The 19,311-nt window shown below is 37.7% G+C and overlaps 1 protein-coding gene across 1 annotated transcript in view; it reads left to right on the top strand.

Moving 5' to 3' along the window:
• AFG2A (AFG2 AAA ATPase homolog A) overlaps positions 1-19,311 on the top strand; it is a 338,616-nt gene that overhangs the window by 260,708 nt on the left and 58,597 nt on the right. The window contains exon 15 of the mRNA XM_012473004.2: positions 12,122-12,286. Within this exon, the coding sequence (XP_012328427.2) occupies positions 12,122-12,286 (165 nt within the window). The remainder of the gene's footprint in view (positions 1-12,121; positions 12,287-19,311) is intronic.

Genomic DNA, 19,311 nt, shown 5'->3' with positions numbered 1-19,311 from the left:
CTGTTTGTGTCCTCTCTTATTTCGTTGAGCAGTGGTTTGTAGTTCTCCTTGAAGAGGTCCTTTACATTCCTTGTTAGTTGTATTCCTATGTATTTTATTCTCTTTGTAGTAATTGTGAATGGCAGTTCGTTCTTGATTTGGCTTTCTTTAAGTCTGTTATTGGTGTATAGGAATGCTTGTGATTTTTGCACATTGATTTTTTATCCTGAGACTTTGCTGAAGTTGCTTATCAGTTTCAGGAGATTTTGGGCTTAGACGATGGGGTCTTCTAGATATACAATCATGTCATCTGCAAATAGAGACAATTTGACTTCCTCCTTTCCTATTTGAATACCCTTTATTTCTTTTTCTTGCCTGATTGCTCTGGCTAGAACTTCCAATACTATATTAAATAGGAGTGGTGAGAGAGGGCATCCTTGTCTAGTGCCAGATTTCAAAGGGAATGCTTCCAGTTTTTGCCCATTCAGTAGGATATTGGCTATTGGTTTGTTGTAAATAGCTTTTATTATTTTGAGATACGTTCCGTCAATACCTAGTTTATTGAGGGTTTTTAGCATAAAGCGCTGTTGAATTTTGTCGAAGGCCTTCTCTGCATCAATTGAGATAATCATGTGGTTTTTGTCTTTGATTCTGTTTATGTGGTGAATTACGTTTATAGACTTGCATATGTTGAACCAGCCTTGCATCCCCAGGATGAATCCTACTTGATCATGGTGGATAAGCTTTTTGATGTGCTGTTGCAATTGGCTTGCCAGTATTTTATTGAAGATTTTTGCATCTATGTTTATCATGGATATTGGCCTGTAGTTTTCTTTTCTTGTTGAGTCTCTGCTGGGTTTTGGTATCAGGATGATGTTGGTTTCATAAAATGATTTGGGAAGGATTCCCTCTTTTTGTATTATTTGGAATAGTTTCAGAAGGAATGGTACCAGCTCCTCTTTGTATGTCTGGTAGAATTCGGCTGTGAACCCATCTGGACCTGGGCTTTTTTTGGGTGGTAGGCTCTTAATTGCCGCCTCAACTTCAGACCTTGTTATTGGTCTATTCAGGGTTTCGACTTCTTCCTGGCTTTGGCTTGGGAGGAGGCAACTGTCCAGGAATTTATCCATTTCTTCCAGGTTTTCTAGTTTATGTGCATAGAGTTGTTTGTAATAATCTCTGATGATGGTTTGAATTTCTGTGAAATCTGTGGTGATACCCCCTTTATCATTTTTTATTGCATCTATTTGATTCTTCTCTCTTTTCTTTTTTATTAATCTGACTAGTGGTCTCTCTATTTTGTTGATCTTTTCAAAAAACCAGCTCCTGGATTTATTGATTTTTTGAAGGGTTTTTCATTTCTCTATCTCCTTCAGTTCTGCTCTGATCTTAGTTATTTCTTGTCTTCTGCTAGCTTTTGAGTTTTTTTGATCTTGTTCCTCTAGCTCTTTCAATTTTGATGATAGGGTGTCAATTTTAGATCTCTTCTTGCTTATCATGTGGGCACTTATTGCTATATATATTGCTATATATTTTCCTCTAGAGACTGCTTTAAATGTGTCCCAGAGATTCTGGTATGTGGTGTCTTTGTTCTCGTTGGTTTCGAAGAACATCTTTATTTCTGCCTTCATTTCATTGTTTATCCAGTCAACATTCAAGAGAAAGTTGTTTAGTTTCCATGAGGCTGTGCGGTTCTGGGTTGGTTTCTGAATTCTGAGTTCTAACTTGATTGCACTGTGGTCTGAGAGACTGTTTGTTATGGTTTCCATTCTTTTGCATTTGCTGAGGAGTGATTTACTTCCAATTTTGTTGTCGATTTTAGAGTAGGTGTGATGTAGTGCTGAGAAGAATGTATATTCTGTGGATTTGGGGTGGAGAGTTCTGTAAATGTCTATTAGGTTTGCTTCATCCAGGTCTGAGTTCAATTCCTGGATATCCTTGTTAATTTTCTGTCTCATTGATCTATCTAATATTGACAATGGTGTGTTAACATCTCCCACTATTATTGTGTGGGAGTCTAAGTCTCTTTGTAAGTCATTAAGAACTTGCCTTATGTATCTGGGTGCTCCTGTATTAGGTGCATATATATTTAGGATCGTTAGCTCTTCTTGTTGCATTGATCCTTTTACCATTATGTAATGTCCTTCTTTGTCTCTTTTGATATTTGTTGCTTTAAAGTCTATTTTATCAGAGATGAAAATTGCAACTCCTGCTTCTTTTTTTACTCTCCATTTGCTTGGTAAATATTCCTCCATCCCTTTATTTTGAGCCTTTGTGTATCCTTGCATGTGAGATGGGTTTCCTGGATACAGCACACTGATGGGTTTTGGCTTTTTATCCAATTTGCCAGTCTGTGTCTTTTGATTGTGGCATTTAATCCATTTACATTTAGGGTTAATATTGTTATGTGTGAATTTGATACTGCCATTTTGATGCTAGCTGGCTGTTTTGCCCGTTAGTTGATGCAGATTCTTCATTGTGTTGATGCTCTTTACCATTTGGTATGTTTTTGGAGTGGCTGGTACTGGTTGTTCTTTTCTGTGTGTAGTGCCTCCTTCAGGAGCTCTTGTAAAGCAGGTCTGGTGGTGGTGAAATCTCTGAGTACTTGCTTGTTCACAAAGGATTTTATTTTTCCTTCACTTATGAAGCTTAGTTTGGCTGGATATGAAATTCTGGGTTGAAAGTTCTTTTCTTTAAGGATGTTGAATATTGGCCCCCACTCTCTTCTGGCTTGTAGGGTTTCTGCTGAGAGATCTGCTGTGAGTCTGATGGGCTTCCCTTTGTGGGTAACTTGACGTTTCTCTCTGGCTGCCCTTAGCATTTTCTCCTTCATTTCAACCCTGGTGAATCTGATGATTATGTCCCTTGGGGTTGCTCTTCTTGAGGAATATCTTTGTTGTGTTCTCCATATTTCCTCGACTTGAATATTGGCCTGCCTTGCTAAGTTGGGGAAGTTTTCCTGGATAATATCCTATAGAGTATTTTCCAGCTTGGATTCATTCTCTTCATCACATTCAGGACCTATCAAACGTAGATTAGGTCTTTTCACATAGTCCCATATTTCTTGTTGACTTTGTTTATTCCTTTTTACCCTGTTTTCTCTAATCTTGCCTTCTCGTTTTATTTCACTGAGTTGATCTTCAACCTCTGATATCCTTTCTTCTGCTTGGTCAATTTGGCTGTTGAAACTTGGGCATGCTTCGCGAAGTTCTCTTGTTGTGTTTTTCAGCTCCATCGATTCACTTATATTCCTCTCTAAGTTGTCCATTCTCGTTAGCATTTCGTCAAATCTTTTTTCAAGGTTCTTAGTTTCTTTGCATTGGGTTAGAACATGTTCTTTTAGCTCATGGAAGTTTTTTATTACCCATCTTCTGAAGCCTGATTCTGTCATTTCATCACACTCATTCTCCATCCAGTCTTGTTCCCTTGCTGGTGAGGAGTTCTGATCCCTTGTAGGAGGAGAGGTGTTCTGGTTTCGGGTGTTTTCATCCTTTTTGTGCTGGTTTCTTCCCATCTTTGTGGATTTATCCACCTATCGACTTTGTAGTTGTTGACTTTCTGATTGGGTCTCTGAGTGGACGTCCTGTTTGTTGATGATGAAGTTATTTCTGTTTCTTAGTTTTCCTTTTAACTGTCTGGCCTCTGTGCTGTAGGACTCCTGAGGTCCACTCCAGGCCCTGCTTGCCTGGGGATCACTTGCAGCAGCTGCCAAACAGTAAAGGTTGCTACCAGTTTCTTCTTCTGCTTTGTCATAGAAGGATACCTGCCAAATGTCAGTCTGAGTTCTCCTTTATGAGGTGACTCTTTGGATATCCGGGGGTCAGGGAGCTGCTTAAGGAAACAGTCTGTCCCTTATAGTAGCTCAAGTGCTGAGCTGTGAGCTCCATTGTTCATTCAGAGCAGCTGGGCAGGCAAGTTTAAGTCTCCAGCAGCGGAACTCATAACCCCCATTTTTTTCCCAGGTGTTCTGTCCCAGGGGGTTAGGGCTTTATGAGTTTCCGCTGTGCTGCTGCCTTTTTTTTTTTTTTCTTCAGGGCTGCCCTGCCCATGAGGAGGCAGCCTAGTCACTCTCTGCCTGCAGAGGCTTTGCTCAGCTGCTGTGGGCTCCGCCCAGCTGCCGTGTGAACTTCCCTGCAGTCCTGTTTATATGGGTGTAGTTAGAACTGTCTCGGCAATGGTGGCCCGCCTCTGTAATGACGGCCTCTCTCTGTAATAGCAGGTTGCCTCGGCAATGGCGGGTTGCCTCAGCAATGGCGGACTGCCTCCGTGGTGGTGGAGTGCCTCGGTAATGGCGGACGCCCCTCCGCCACAGAGCTGGACCGTCCCGGGTTCAGCTGTGCTTGCTGTGAAACTCTCAACCAAGAGCGTTTCCAATTGCTGTTTTTTTGTTTTTGTTTTTGTTTTTGTTTTTGTTTTTGTGGGGGTGGGACCAGCCAGGCCTGATCACCTGGCTCCCTGCCTCAGAGCCTTTTGTCTTTTAGTTGAATGGTCGGCTCTCTCCCAGGTGTCCTGGTCGCCTGTTGAAAAAGGCGTCGGGATCTGTGTGATTTCCCGTGTGGTGACCCACTGTGCCGGCTGAAACCGCGGCTCTGAGATTCGTGGCGCTTTTTTACCCGGGAATCTCCTGGCGTGGCTCCCTGTTTCAGCTCCCCTTGCTGGCTAAGTGAGGACACAGTCCTGTTTACTCTGCAGTGGGAACCGCCGGGGCGCTGGCAAAACAGCCGCGCCGGCCAAAACAGGCGTGCTGGCGACCCGTGGGGCTCCTCCACCTGGGAATCTCCTGGTCTGTGGGCAATAAAAATCCATCTGGAAACGTGGCGTCCACTCACCCTCTGCGCTTTCACTGGGAGCTGCAATCCTGAGCTGCTCCTAACTGGTCATGTTGGATCTTCCCAAGTAATTCCAATTTGATATAAAATCTGATTCTGTTTTCTGATGCCTGTTCAGCAGATACTTGCCCAGACTGAAGTAGTTTACATTCTTTTTCAATGTCCCAAAAGCTTAATTACCAAATAATGTAATTCAGAGTGCTCCTTGCATAGGTGCTCATGGATTTTATATATTACTGCTTATTTTATTAGTCTCTGAAGTCATTCTTCTTCCAGTGTAATTACACTTTAAACAATCACTAAATTGCATTTGAGATATTATGAAATTGTATTCCTGGAACACTGAGAGTTACAAGCTTTAAAAGATAGCAGCTAAAGTCAAATATACAACAACATTTTCAAAAATTAGCTTTGTAATCTCTAGGCTGAGTAATGTGAACCCGCACATGGAAAGATTTAATACATACAGGAATGTTCTGGGCATCTGTAAGAGGTGATTCCTCTATCAGGTTTCTATCACAGATAGCAAGCATGTTTCTTCTATCTATTAGGAAAGGGTTATGAATTGAGCATTTCAGAGGCTGTGGTAAGAAGCAGGGAGAGAAGGGGGCAAGTAGAGAATTGTTAAATATCAATTCTTTTTAAATACTGAGTTTTAGAAAGAAAAATCAAGAATCTGTATTTTGACTTGACCTTTCAATCCATTATTCTAACCTCCTAGCTCATTGTTTCATTTATTCAAAGAACTTTAACATCTGCCATGTATTAAGAATTCAGAGATTACTAACCTTGCCTGTATTCAAGGATCTGAAAATCAAGTACTGAGGATAATTATAAAAGAAAAGTAATTATTACAATAGCATTTAATACTTATTGAAGCATACATGTCATATACCAAACACTGTACTAAGCACATTATATCAATATAAATATAAAAACACCTGCTGATTTGTGGAGACACACAGCTAATAAGTGATTGAGCTAGAATTTTCCTCCAGGTAAGCTGATTCTTTTGCCCTCACTTTTAACCTCATATGCCAAATTACAAGTTTAAAATCCATTTATGTACTTGGAAGAGTCATAGAATTTTCAGGAAAAGAGAAGACTTTTAAGCTGAGACTTGAACAAGACTGGAGCTTGCTTGATAGACAAGGAGATAAAATGTCATTCTGAGCAGAGGGAGAAGTATGTGTGAAAGCAGGGAGGCAGAAGGCAGCGTGGTGAGTTTTACTAAGTGGGTGTTTAGGTGCTCCTAAGCAAGTCCAAGTTCAAGTATAGCATTTCAAGTCTCTATAATTTTAGTGTAACTCCTATCTTATTTACATCTCCTTTTTTCTCACAGGGTGAGAAATACTATATTGAACTTGGACTTTTTTCTTTGATATGCAATTAAATGATTAGGAAATAGGAAGTTAAGGTATTTGCAGTTAGAATGATCACATTAGCTATGATGTAGCTATAGTGAGGGAGAAGAAGGAAAGAATAAGACTGCAGGCAGAAAAACAACTAGCATGGCAATTATGATATTCTAGACAAACGATTATGTTGGCTTGATTTCACTGAGTAAACATTTATTGGGTGCCTTATATATGCCATAGCCGAGCTTACAATGTTGAATAAAATGAATATGATTCCTGCCACTGCATACAATCTACCCTCTGTTGGGAAAGACAGACAGTAAACAAACATACAAATATACAATAAAGAAGAGTGAGTAGAAATGATAGTTTTAAGAGAGATTTAAGTGGTGTTAACCAGGCTTATGCATTAGTTGGATTCAGAGGAAGAAAGAGATGCCTAGGATAAATTCAAGGTTCCTCTGAGATAATTCAGAGCTGTTACCAAGGATACACCTCTCTCTCTGGTTTCTGGAACTATTTTCTCCGTGAATCATTATTCATTGCTATGTTTTTATTAAGTGTAAAGGCTCAGTGCTGCTTTCCTTTCCTAGAGGAAGGCACTCCCTACACACACATACACACCCTTGTTGATTATTTTAAATGAATGGGAGCCAATGAAACCTAATTTTTCAAGGTGTCTGTTTTAATACTTTTGTCTGAACAAGTATTTCTATGTTAATGAAATTAGATTTGAACATTTGATAGAACGTGAAACTCTAAGTGTTGAATTTCAGAATTTATAAAAAAGAAAAGGCAGTCTTATAATTGTTGTATGAGGTTTGATAGTTAAGACGGCTTCATGTGAAGTACCAGAAATGTTTTGAGTCCTTGATATAAAGGTCAGAAGAAAAGAAGGATATTGGTTTCATAATAAACTAACACATGTTTATAGTAATGACTATGCAATGTAAGCTGTGGATATTTTGTCATATAAGAATGGCAGGGGATCCTAGAATTGGGGGCTGGAAGGTCCATTTAAAAGGTCATCCAATATGATAATTTTTAGTCTGGAGCACACAGCAAGGTTTCAGGTCAACTCCCTGGAATCATTTGCAAAATTAGGGATATTTCTGCAGATGTACAGTTTGCGGGAAATTTTGTCAGATGCACATAGGCACCTATAATTAAAGCGCCGCCTTCATTTTCACACATGAGGAAACTGAGGCTGTTACAAGTGCAGAGACTTGCCCAAGGTCTTGAATAAGTTCTCAGAAATGGAGTTAATTCTATGATTTGTTGTTTTTTTTTTTGAGACGGAGTTTCGCTCTCGTTACCCAGGCTGGAGTGCAATGGCGTGATCTCGGCTCACTGCAACCTCCGCCTCCTGGGTTCAGGCAATTCTCCTGCCTCAGCCTCCTCTATGATTTGTTTTTTTAAAATTTTTGGTTTTAATGGAGAAGAGATCACAATATCCGATATGGTCTTGGAGCCAGACGGTTTCATAGTATTAGAAAGCCTTGGCTTGTTTTTTCATTGACTTGTCATATGGTGATTTTAAAATAATGGAACATGCCATCATTAAGAATACATTCTTCCACCCTAGTATCCGAAAACAGTATTTTTAAAGAAATTCTAGGAAGGGTGTTACTCTCGTTCAGAGTTCTACAGGAAGGAGGGCTCTTTCCTACTATTTTTTAAGCATAACTTTCACTGACAAGATCAGGCCAGAAAAAGCCTAGCTGGCTGTTAGCCCAGACAATGTTATAATCATTGAAGTGTACTCAACCTGCACTGCCCTAGGATAGCACAGCTAAAAATAAATAAATAAATAAACACACACAGATGTATGCTGAGTGTTCCAGTGACTTAGCTGACATGTATGCTCTGTATCCTCTGCTCTGTTCTTTCAACTATTAGAAAGGAAATTTTAAAATAGCCTAGAATTTGTTATTCCAGTAGGGTGAAAAGGACAACTTCAACTTTAAAAAAATAACCAAGCTCTCCACAGCTATATCCCCAGCAAGTAAAATAGCCTGGCACATAGTAGATGCTTAATAATTTTTTTTGATGAGAGAATTGTTCAACTTTATTTTGTTAGTTATATCATATTTCAGAATGAGAATTTTGTTTGTTCATTGGTAGTAAGTGTCATGTAGTGTCAAAATACTAAAGTTAAAAAGGACTGATTCAACATTTGAAAACCCCGGATTTCAGCCTAGTTTCTGTAACTTATTGTGTGACCTTGGGCTTCATTTTCTTTGTGTTAATAGGGATATAATACCTAGTTCCCAAAATTTGGGAAATATTAAATGAGCTATAGTATGTGGAAAATGCTTCATAGATTCTTAAGCACTGTGTAAATATTAATGTCATTTATCTTAGATAATGTTTTCAGTTTTTGAAAATATGTGTTTACTGAAATCATCTTTATTTCCTGAGTCCTGTATTTGTTTTAGGTAGAAAGAAGTGATCTCCATGATTGAAATGGAGTTTTGAATTCTTTGATAAAATACATTTCAAGAAAGCTAATCATGCATCATTTTTACTTAATGAATTAATGTTAGGTGTACAGAATAGTCTGCAAACAAAACACTAATTTTTAAGCAAGGGAAATAAATGTATTGCATGATTTTTTCCTAATTGATTTTTTGCCAGCTAATCTGTGCATAAGAATTGATAGATATTTGATAGACAGTCACCCTCTTCTAGGTATTATAACATATACAAAAAGTATACAACAGCATTTTCCAAAGTGGAAATGGAAATGTTCCATGACTAGAGTTTGGGAATTTGTGTGTGTGTGTGTGTGTGTGTGTTTGGGAATTTAAAAGACAAGTTTTACATACCACAATAGGTTTCTCCTGGATATTTTTATTACCCATTAATGTAAGTTTCAAAAATTCCTTTATATAGAAACCTGTACAAACCTTTTTTGTTTCTACACAGTGTTCCCAAAATTTACTTAACAAGAAAACCCTTTTTTCCATTACGTTTGTTAACATTCACTCAAGTATTTTATGAAGCACTGGTATGAGATATGATGGTATTGACCCCTTGGATTTTAACTCTTTGGATTTTAACTATTTAGAACTCTAAGTATGAACATGGTGAAATACATTAAAACAAAACAACAAACAAATTAGCTATGAAGTTGAAATGGTTGTAATATTTGTCACCAAATTTGTGGCCAAATCATAGAAATTCATCTGTCACAGCTCATTAAATAAGTAAGTAGTCTTTCTCTTACATGACTTACGTGATTTTTTTCCAAACTGCTTACTCAGAGATGATAATCTTTCCAGATAGAGAAAATTTGAAACTATCTTTATTCCCTTTAAATTTACTGATTTGTAAATACAGGAATATAACAAATGCAAGTTACTACTCTTTTTTTAATCCTTCTTATTTAGTTTCAGTTTACATACAATAATTGTATCAACTTATATGTTCAAGTCAATTAATTTAGACATGTGTAAACCTGTAAAACCACCTCTGCAATTAAGGTGCAGAACATCACCTTCACCTTCAAAAGACTGCTTTTGCCCCTTTGCAATTCATCTTTCCCTCTTCCTTAGGTTTCAGTCAACCACTAGTCTGCTTTTTGCTACTACAGATTAGATTGGGTTTTTAAAATATTTTATTTAAATATAGTAGTTATGCAGTGTGTACTCTTTTATGTCTGCTCTATTTGACTCAGCGTGATGAGACTCATGCACATTGTTGAGTGTTCAGTAGTCCTGAATTACTGAATACTAATCAACAATAGAATTGTATGACCTTGGGCCTCAAAATATATAATGGAATACTTCTCAACAAATAGAATTGTTAAGTAGTATTCCATTATATATTTTGACTATGTACTCATAAGTTGGTAGACATTTGGGATGTTTACAATTTTAGCTATTGTGAATAAAGCTACTGTGGGCTGGGCACAGTGGCTCACACCTGTAATCTCAGCACTTAGGGAGGCCAAGGTGGGTAGATTACTTGGGCATAGGAGTTTGAGACCAGCCTGGGCAACAAGGCAAGACCCCATCTTTACTGAAAATACAAAAGAAATAGCTGAGGCTGGGCACATTTGCTCAAGTCTGTAATCCCAGCACTTTGGGAGGCTGAGGCAGATGGATCACCCGAGGTCAGGAGTTCGAGACCAGCCTGTCCAATGTGGTGAAACCCTGTCTCTTGTAAAATTACAAAAAATTAGCTGGGTGTGGTGGCATGCACCTATAATCCCTGCTACTTGGGAGGCTGAGGCAGGAGAATCGCTTGAACCTGGGAGGCAGAGGTTGCAGTGAGCTGAGATGGCACCATTGCACTCCAACCTGGGCAATAAAAGTGAAACTCCACCTCAAAAAAAAAACAGCTGGGCATGGTGGTGCACACCTGTGGTCCCAGCTACTTGGGAGGTTGAGAAGAGAGGATCACTTGAACACAGGAGGAGCCAAGATCATATCACTACGCTCTATCCTGGGTGACAGAGTGAGACTGTCTCAAAAAAATAAAATCTACTATGAACTTCCATATACAAGTCTTTGTATAGATATGGCTTTTTTCTTCTTAGGTGACTACCTAGGAGTGAAACAATTGGGTTGTTATGATGTGGTATGTTTAATTTCTTAAGAAGCTGCCACATAGTTTTCCAAAGTGGTTGTACTATTTTATATTCCCATTAACAGTGTATGTAAGTTCTAGTTGCTCCATGTCCTTAATTGGTCTTTTGTATTGTTAGTGTCTTTAATTTTCATCATTCTTATGATAAGGAAATGGTATCTCCTTGTGGTTTAAATTTGCATTGATCTGATAACTAATGATGTTAATTATCTTTTCACATACTTACCTCATAAAGGAACCTATATGGTTAGCAAGTTTAAGTTTTTAGTCCAGTTACTTTGGGTTGCTTATTTTCTTATTATTCAATTATGAGGATTCTTCATATATTTTGGATACAAGCCCTTTGTCAAATATGCATATTGTAAATATTTTATCTCAGTCTGTGACTTGTCTTTTCATTTTCTTAAAGGTATCTTTCTAAGAGATACCAGTTATCCATTTTTTTCTTTTATACTTCTAGAAGTTTTGTAGTTTTAGCTCATATATTTCAAGTTAATTTTTCAGTATGGTATGAGGTAAGGGTCAATGTTCCTTTTTTTTTCATATGGATTTCTATCATCCACAGTATCTTTTCTTAAGATACTTTCCTTGTTGAGTGGCTTAAAATCAATATGGACTTACTTTTTCTATTTTACTTGTCTGTATCTTTATCCTTTAGATACTCTCACATGATCTTGTTTCTTTAGCATTATAAGTTTTGAAGTCAAGTAGTGTAAATTTTTCCACTTTGTTGTTTTTAAAACCAGCCTGGGCAACAAGGCAAAACTCCCATCTCTACAAAAAAATACAAAAATTAGCTGGGCATGGTGCTGCATGCCTATAGTCCCAGCCACTTAGGAGGCTAAGGTGAGAGGATCACTTTAGCCCAGGAGGCAGAGGTTGCAGTGAGCTGAGAGCGCCACTTGCACTCCAGCTTGGGCAGGTGGCAGAGTGAGGCTCTGTCTCAAAAAAAAAAAAAAAAAAAAAAACACAAAGTGCTGAGATTACAGGTACGAGCCACCATCCCTGGCCTTAAACTATATTTTAATAGTTATTTAAGGAAGTTACAAAAAAATTCCTTTTGATACAATGAATGCAAATTATTTGTACATTTTCGAAAAGAGAATTGTCATCTTTTATTCACCTGATAATTGCTGAGAAGGGACAACCTCCCATAAATATTGCTTTTCTATTTTCAAAAGTACTCTTGACATTGTTTTTATCTGTGACATAGATTATAGAATCTCTGGTACTTGTTTTATTTACCAATTATGAATAATATTGGATTATTCGTGAAATGCCAGACATCTTTCCTTGGGTATCTTTGAGGTGGAATGTCAGTTCTGAGCCTGGTTAATTCATGTTGCCTCATTTTCTTTATAGGCTTTGATGCGGCCTGGAAGAATTGATAGAATTATCTATGTGCCTTTACCAGATGCAGCAACAAGAAGGGAAATATTGAAGCTGCAGTTTCACTCCATGCCTATCAGTAATGACATTGATCTGAATGAACTCATCCTTCAAACTGATTCATACTCCGGGGCAGAGGTAAGATAGTTCCCTTCAAAATATCTTAATGGGAGGGAAGCAGTGGCTTGAGGTCATTAAGCAAAAGAAATTGCTTCCTGCCAAGTGTTTTAAATGACTGTATACTAAAAAATCTTAAAACAAGAAGTGCAGTACATGCCATAGTCACTAAGTTAAATTGCACTTTACGTGGCTTCTATTATATCACAGTTGTTTTCTATTTGCTCCTATTATTTCTCAAAATGTAGTCTTCAGAGAAATAGCATAATATAGTGAAAAGACCACTAGACTAGAAGTAGATTCTTCCACTGGGCTTCTTAATACAGCAGTTTCTAACCAATCACACACTTCTCTAACTTTGCTTTCTTTACCCATCAAATGAAAATGATGCTATAACCTTCCCTGCTGTTTTCTCATGGAGATCATAGAAATGAAATTAGGATATCATGAGTATGAAGGCTGAAGCAAAGAGTGTGTATCATTATCATCTTTTTATCATTTTGCCAAGTTATCTCCATCTAGTTTTGTACTAAAGATTTTCTCACAGTAAAAGGGACTATCTGCCCTCCTCTGAAGATAAACTCTTGACAAGAACAGCAAGACCTCTGTGAAAATAAGAAAATCACTTTTATGTATGGCAGATAAACAATTTTCTCTCCTTACCAACTCTTTACTTAAGCTATTTTTATTTACCAAATAAAATTCCATGAAATAATTGTGCAAGTTTTCTACCTGCATTTCTTAAGGAAAGGACCAACTATGTCTCTCAACACAGAAATAGCATCTGTCATAACAATGAATGATGTGGATTTGTACTGGGAAATTAATATTTTTTTAAGTAAGAGGTTCAGATTATTTTTATTCTGAATTACTCAGTAGGCTAGGACTCTACATTCTCTTTTGCTTGCTATTGTTTTCATTTGTCTTATGTAAACACGGAAGAGATTACCGTATGACAGATCATTAGTGGTACTCCGAGAGTCTTTTTGGAACTGGACTTAGTGTGTCATGCAATCATAGCTATATAACAACAGCCAAAATAAATACCAGATCTATTCATTGTTTTGCCCCAAGAACCGTAGATATAAACAGTCCCAAACTTATGACAGTTTGACTTACGATTTTTGAGTATAAAAGTGGTACACACTCAGGACAGTCCTCAACTTACAATATGGCTACATCTGGATAAATCCATCTTAAGTCGAAAATAAGTCAAAAACACATTTCAAAAGCACACAAATGCGTTTCTGATTTATGACATATTCAACCAATGATGAGTTTATCAGGATATAGCCCCCTTATAAGTTGAGGAGCATTTGTATTTGATTTTCCTCTTTTATATTTCTCAAGTCCATTGGAATAAAAAGCCATGTGGAAAGTAGCTTGAAAAGCAGTTGAAATGAGGTCACCTTTAACTCCTCTGAATCAGTGATCTTTATGACCATCCATAAAGTTAAAATGAACGTAGAGTTATGGTTAACTGACTGTTCCTACATTTCTAGAATTCAGTTTTTGATTTGAGACAAGGCTGGCATCATGTATTATGATATGGCAGTTTCAAAAAGCAGCAAGAGGAAGAAGAAGAAACCATAAATCTTTCACTTGAGTTGAGTGAACTGGAAGTGCAGTTAGCAAGATGTAAATATGCCTTTCTCACTTTGAAGTAATTCATGGTAATAACATTGAAGTGCAAAACAAAAATAAAACCCAGAGAGATTTTATCTGGCTAAAAGGAAAAAACCTCCTTTGGTGCCAGCAATTATTGTACTGGCTTGCTAATTCTTATGTAGTACACTTCTTATTTGATTTAAAATGTTAAGCACATTTATGATTAATTTTTATATCAGATCTTCTGAAAATTGTCATAGGAAAAGTAGCAGAAAATTTTGTCTTCCCTCAAATTATATTTTTGTGTTCCACAATGCTTGGGTTGGGGAGGGGATCCCATTGTGGTCCTATTTATAATTAGTATAGTATTACAACTTTATAGAAATTTTGCTAACAGCTACATCTTAGTAGTTCTGTGGTTTCTAATTTGGATGAGGCAGGTTTGTTCCCTACTGAGGTTTTTTTTTTTTTTTTTTTTTTTTGTACTGAATAGTTAGGCAGTTCACACAGGTGTTTTAGGAAAACTATTATTATTCTTCAAAGTCTTAAAATTAATAAATAGGAGGTTTAGGACAGTTTAATTAAATAATGCTTAGATAAAATATAAGGTTTCATCTCTCTCTCTGTTTCTCTGTCTTCACACAGAACCTACATGGTGCATGTTTAACAAGCACTTGATAAACTGTGTGAAAAAAAGATTTTAAAATTAGATTTAGGAAAAATAGACTGTCAGTCTTCATTTGTTACAAGAGGAGCCCTCTAACTTTCTGCTGTAGACAGAGTCATTTCCTCAGAGTTAGAGTGTCTCTGGCCACTTTGGGTATAAAAATAAAACTACTATCAATTAATTTCCTTGCAGGAAAAATAGTATATTATATTCAAGATTATATAAAATTTATTTTCTTTAACTGTACCCTATTAGCTTTATGAACAAGAATTTGGGCAGGTAAGCCAGAGATTAGGAAATTCCTGGCACTCTAACTGTTTTTTAGAAACAAAATGTTGAAGTGTAGTGAGCATGTTTTATTTTTAGTGAAAAAGTTGTAGAAGATGATTAAGATGGAGATGATATCGGTACTTTTTTTTTTTTTTTTGAGACGGAGTTTCGCTATTGTCACCCAGGCTGGAGTGCAATGTAACAATCTTGGCTCACTGCAACCTCTGCCTCCTGGGTTCAAGCAATTCTCCTGCCTCTGCCTCCCGAGTGGCTGGGATTACAGGCACCCACCACCACACCCAGCTAATTTTTGTATTTTTAGTAGAGATGGGGTTTCACCATGTTGGCTAGGCTCATCTTGAACTCCTGACTTCAGGTGACCTACTCGCCTTGGCCTCCCAAAGTGTTGAGAATACAGGCGTGAGCCACTGCGCCCGGCCACTGGTACTTTTAATAACAGGGAAGAGAAGAGGTTGCTTTAAAAAATTATTTTCTTTTCACCTGGTTACTTATTTTGCCCAATCAGCATTGTTCCATAAAAGCTTAGACTAGCTCTGTGTTTCAGATAGCAACTTCTGCTTGAAGTTACTCCATTTTTCCTCCCTGAGGAGGGTATACAGAGAATTGAAGCACTTTTGTAAGCCTCAAGAGGCTCTCAAGGGGAAGTTTGTCACCAGCTGGAAGGGGAATACAGTCACTAGGGAGCAGCCTCTGAGGGGCGACTGAAGCAGGTTGCATCTTTCGGCCATCTCTGCCACCTGCCACTCATTGTCCCTGTGGCTGTGGCCATCATTGTCTTGGCTTCTTGGCTGTAGCTCTCAGTTAATGAAAAAACCTATGCCATTTAAAAGCAGATGGGAACTTCCCTTAGGAGGGAATAAGAAGTCTTTTTGATTATAGCTATTTTTTTGGCTTTGATTTTTGTTTTTTAAGTTATTTATAGACAATTCAACCTCATTTATTCATTTGTCTTTTATCAAATTATCCTTGTTACTTTTGGAAGAGTTTTATCTCTAACAGGAAATCAACTGTCACAAATATATATTTAAAAAAAGCAATACTGGGCATATTACCCCCATGTGTACTATTCTTGGGAACACAGGTGATGAGTAATAATTTCTTCCATGTATCAGACTTTGCTAACATAGGCCAAAGACTGATATCTGTAAAATTGGGGTTGAATTTTTATTCACATTTGGATATTATCCTCCTTTCAGTGAACCCCTTGGGATCACTAATTTGTGAGGGAATCAGGCCCTTCTTGGCCAGTTTGTAAACCTGCTCCCTTACATCTTCAAAGGCCAGCTTCAGCCAACTGGGGACACTGTGGTGACAGGGCAGAGCCAGTTGGGACAGGCCCTTCCCAGGAGCAGGCATGCAGCTTATGATGTGGCAGTCAGGCAGCAAAAACAAAAAAACAAACAAACAAACAAACAAAATCCTCTTTTTCTTTAAAATGTAAAAATTTGCTTATTGTAGTTATTTTTCTATTGTAATCTTATGAATCTAGCTCTAGAAAATCTTTTTAAAGCAATGTGTTCAAGTTAAATACATTTCACACCGAGTTTTCAGAAAACTTTAACTTCATGTAAACTTAGTCTATTTATTTTATTTTTAAATGATGTGTCATGCCCTGTTTTGTAGTCTCTGCCTTCCTGGGTCTAATAATAACACAAGATCTTCATACCAGCTTGACATTTAAAAAATTGCCTTCTAGTTTGCCTCATTAATCCAAGAAGGGTCCTATTCACTATGCTTGAGCTATTATAGCTAATAAAAAGAGAGCCTTAAATTACTTTTCTATTTCACTGATTAACATTTCTTCTGACATCTCTCTTTCTCCCACACAGTGAAAACAGAAGGAGCAATTTAGCCACTTAAAATGTCTGTACTCTTCCTACATGATGTCTCTTATGATAGTATTCCCCAAACTAAAACATTAGAGTCATTATATTAGAATCTGGCGTAGATTGTTTATCTGACCAGTCAAACAACACTTCTGAGATAGGAATAAGGATTCTAAGCAAGGACAGAACACCATTTGGCCTGGTCTTAAGCAGTCTACTTACTCTTGTTAGAAAGCAGCTAGCAGCAGTGTACCTGTCTCCAAAGTGAAGCAGAACACCACGGTATTTAGTACTCTTCTATAGACCAGGGATCCCCAACCTCCTGGGCGTGGACTAGTACCAGTACTGCACAGCATGAGTGAGTGGCAGGCCAGTGACCATTACCACCTGAGCTCTGCCTCCTGTTAGATCAGCAGCAGCATTAGATTCTCATAGGAGGATGAACACTGTTGAACTATGAACACTATCAACTATGCATGCGAGGGATCGAGGTTGTGTGCTCTCTATGAGAATTTAATGCCTGAGAACAGTTTCATTCGAAAACCATAGCCTCACCCCATCTGTGGAAAAATTGTCTTCCACAAAACCACTCCCTGGTGCCAAAAAGGTTGGGGATTGCTACTGTGGACTGTCTGCAACCTGCTTTTTCTGCGTAATCAGAAACTGCCCTATGAAAACATGCTGCTATCACCAAGTGGTCTCCTGTTTTTATTCGAGATCTTCTTGGCTATCTCTCTATTCTTTCTTGTGTCTTTACACAAAAATTATGTATCTATTTCAGAGAATTTCAAAATACTCAGTTCCCTGTATCTGCAGGTTCCATCTGCACATTCAACCAACTGCAAATAGAAAATATTCAGAAACAAAAGAAACAATGAAAATTACAACAGCAAAAAGTACAAATTTGAAAATATACCATAACAACTATATGGTATTTACATTATATTAGGTATCATAAGTAATCTAGAGATGACTCATACAAGAGGATATGCACAGGTTATATGCAAATACTATGGCATTTTCTATAAGGGACTTATGCATCTTCGGATTTTGATATCTAAGGGGCTACTGGAACCAGTTGCCCTTGGATACCAAGGGACAACTGTATTCTTTCCTTACATGACCCACTGAAATAACTACTTTGTCATTAAGCCATAATGACTACCACACCCAGAAATAGCCTATTCTTTTGTACTCTTTTACATTGATTTTTGTTTCACTTGTTTAGCTGTTATATTTTTCCCTGTGGCTGCTTTATTTTTTAAGAGACAGGGTCTCATTCTATTGCCCAGGCTGGAGTGCAGTATCATGATCATACTTCACTGCAACCTTGAACTCCTGGACTTGAACTCCTGGACTCAAGTGGTCCTCCTTGCCCAGCCTCCTGAGTAGATCAGACGTGCCACTGTGCCAGCTAATTTTTTTTTTTAATGTTGTAGATATGGAGGCCTCACTATGTTGCCCAGCCTAGTCTCAAACTCCTGGCTTCAAGCATTCCTCCTACCTCAGCCTCCTAAAGTGTTGGGATTTTAGGCATGAGCCACTGTGCCTGGCCTCTGTAGTTATTTTAATATGACCAGCTGCCTCATCTCTCCAGACAGAGATTCTGTAGGTCAGAGATCAGGTCTTGCACTTCTTGAAGTCCGGCAAAGCAGCTGCCTCGCACACACTCAGTGGGCATTAACATTAGATGAGTGATAGATTTATGTTTTGATTCTAAGTCATTTTACCAACCAGAAATGTCAGTTTTAACATTTGCTAAAATGGCACTTTGTAGTTTTAGTCATATTTTCATATACATTATCTCCTTGAGTACCCTAACTCTATGGGAGCAGTGCTATAGCAAAAAAACTAAAGTCAAGCAAAAGCAATTGGCTTGTCTGAGATCCCACAGCAAGTAAGTGACAAACCTAGGACCAGAAATCAGGTCTCTCAATTCCACTTGAAGGACTCTTCATGATCCTCCTAATGCCTCTGAGTCAACACAATATTCTTTGAAACTTTCATAGTTCCCTTTGACATCTCTGAATATTTGATAAAGGTTTGTCAATTCCTGTGAATAGTGACTTAGCAAACTAAACGGCAGATATAAAACATCAGTACCATTTTTATATGTATTTCTCTTACAGTAATTGTCTTTACCTACCTTGTTTTTGTCATCTCCAAAAAAGTATAAGCTACCTAAAGTTAGGAACCTTGTTTTTATAAGTTATCTTTATTTCCTAGGTATTGTGAATAAGATTTGCAGTTTAGAAGGAAAGACATAAACAACGAAGTTCTATATAGTGTGTTTATGTGGCATGATCGAGTGATGTACAGAATACTATAGGAGAAAGGAGGAGGAGTGACTCACACTACCTGGGATTAAACAAGTTAGATGATACCCAGAAGGGAATTTTTTTCTGAGTTTTAAAGGGCAGATGGAAAGCCAGAGATGTATAAAAGAGCATGGTGTGGTCTAAAAATCAGTTAAATGTTCAATATGATTAGCAGAAAGAGTCTTCATGTAGAAGGAGAAGGAAAAAAGTGGTCAGACTTAAATGTGAACGAACTTGAACATCATCTGAACTTGCTTTTCTCCTGTTGGCAGTGGAAAACCATTGAAAAATGTGATGACTGTTGTGGTCAGATTTGTGTTATTGAAAGATTTGTGG

Source organism: Aotus nancymaae, unplaced genomic scaffold, assembly GCF_030222135.1.
Source record: "Aotus nancymaae isolate 86718 unplaced genomic scaffold, 86718_ANA_hifiasm-v0.15.2.pri h1tg000033l, whole genome shotgun sequence".
Lineage (NCBI taxonomy): Eukaryota > Metazoa > Chordata > Mammalia > Primates > Aotidae > Aotus > Aotus nancymaae.
The sequence above is the reverse complement of the archived record's forward strand: the minus strand, read 5'-3'. Positions and strand labels throughout refer to the sequence as shown.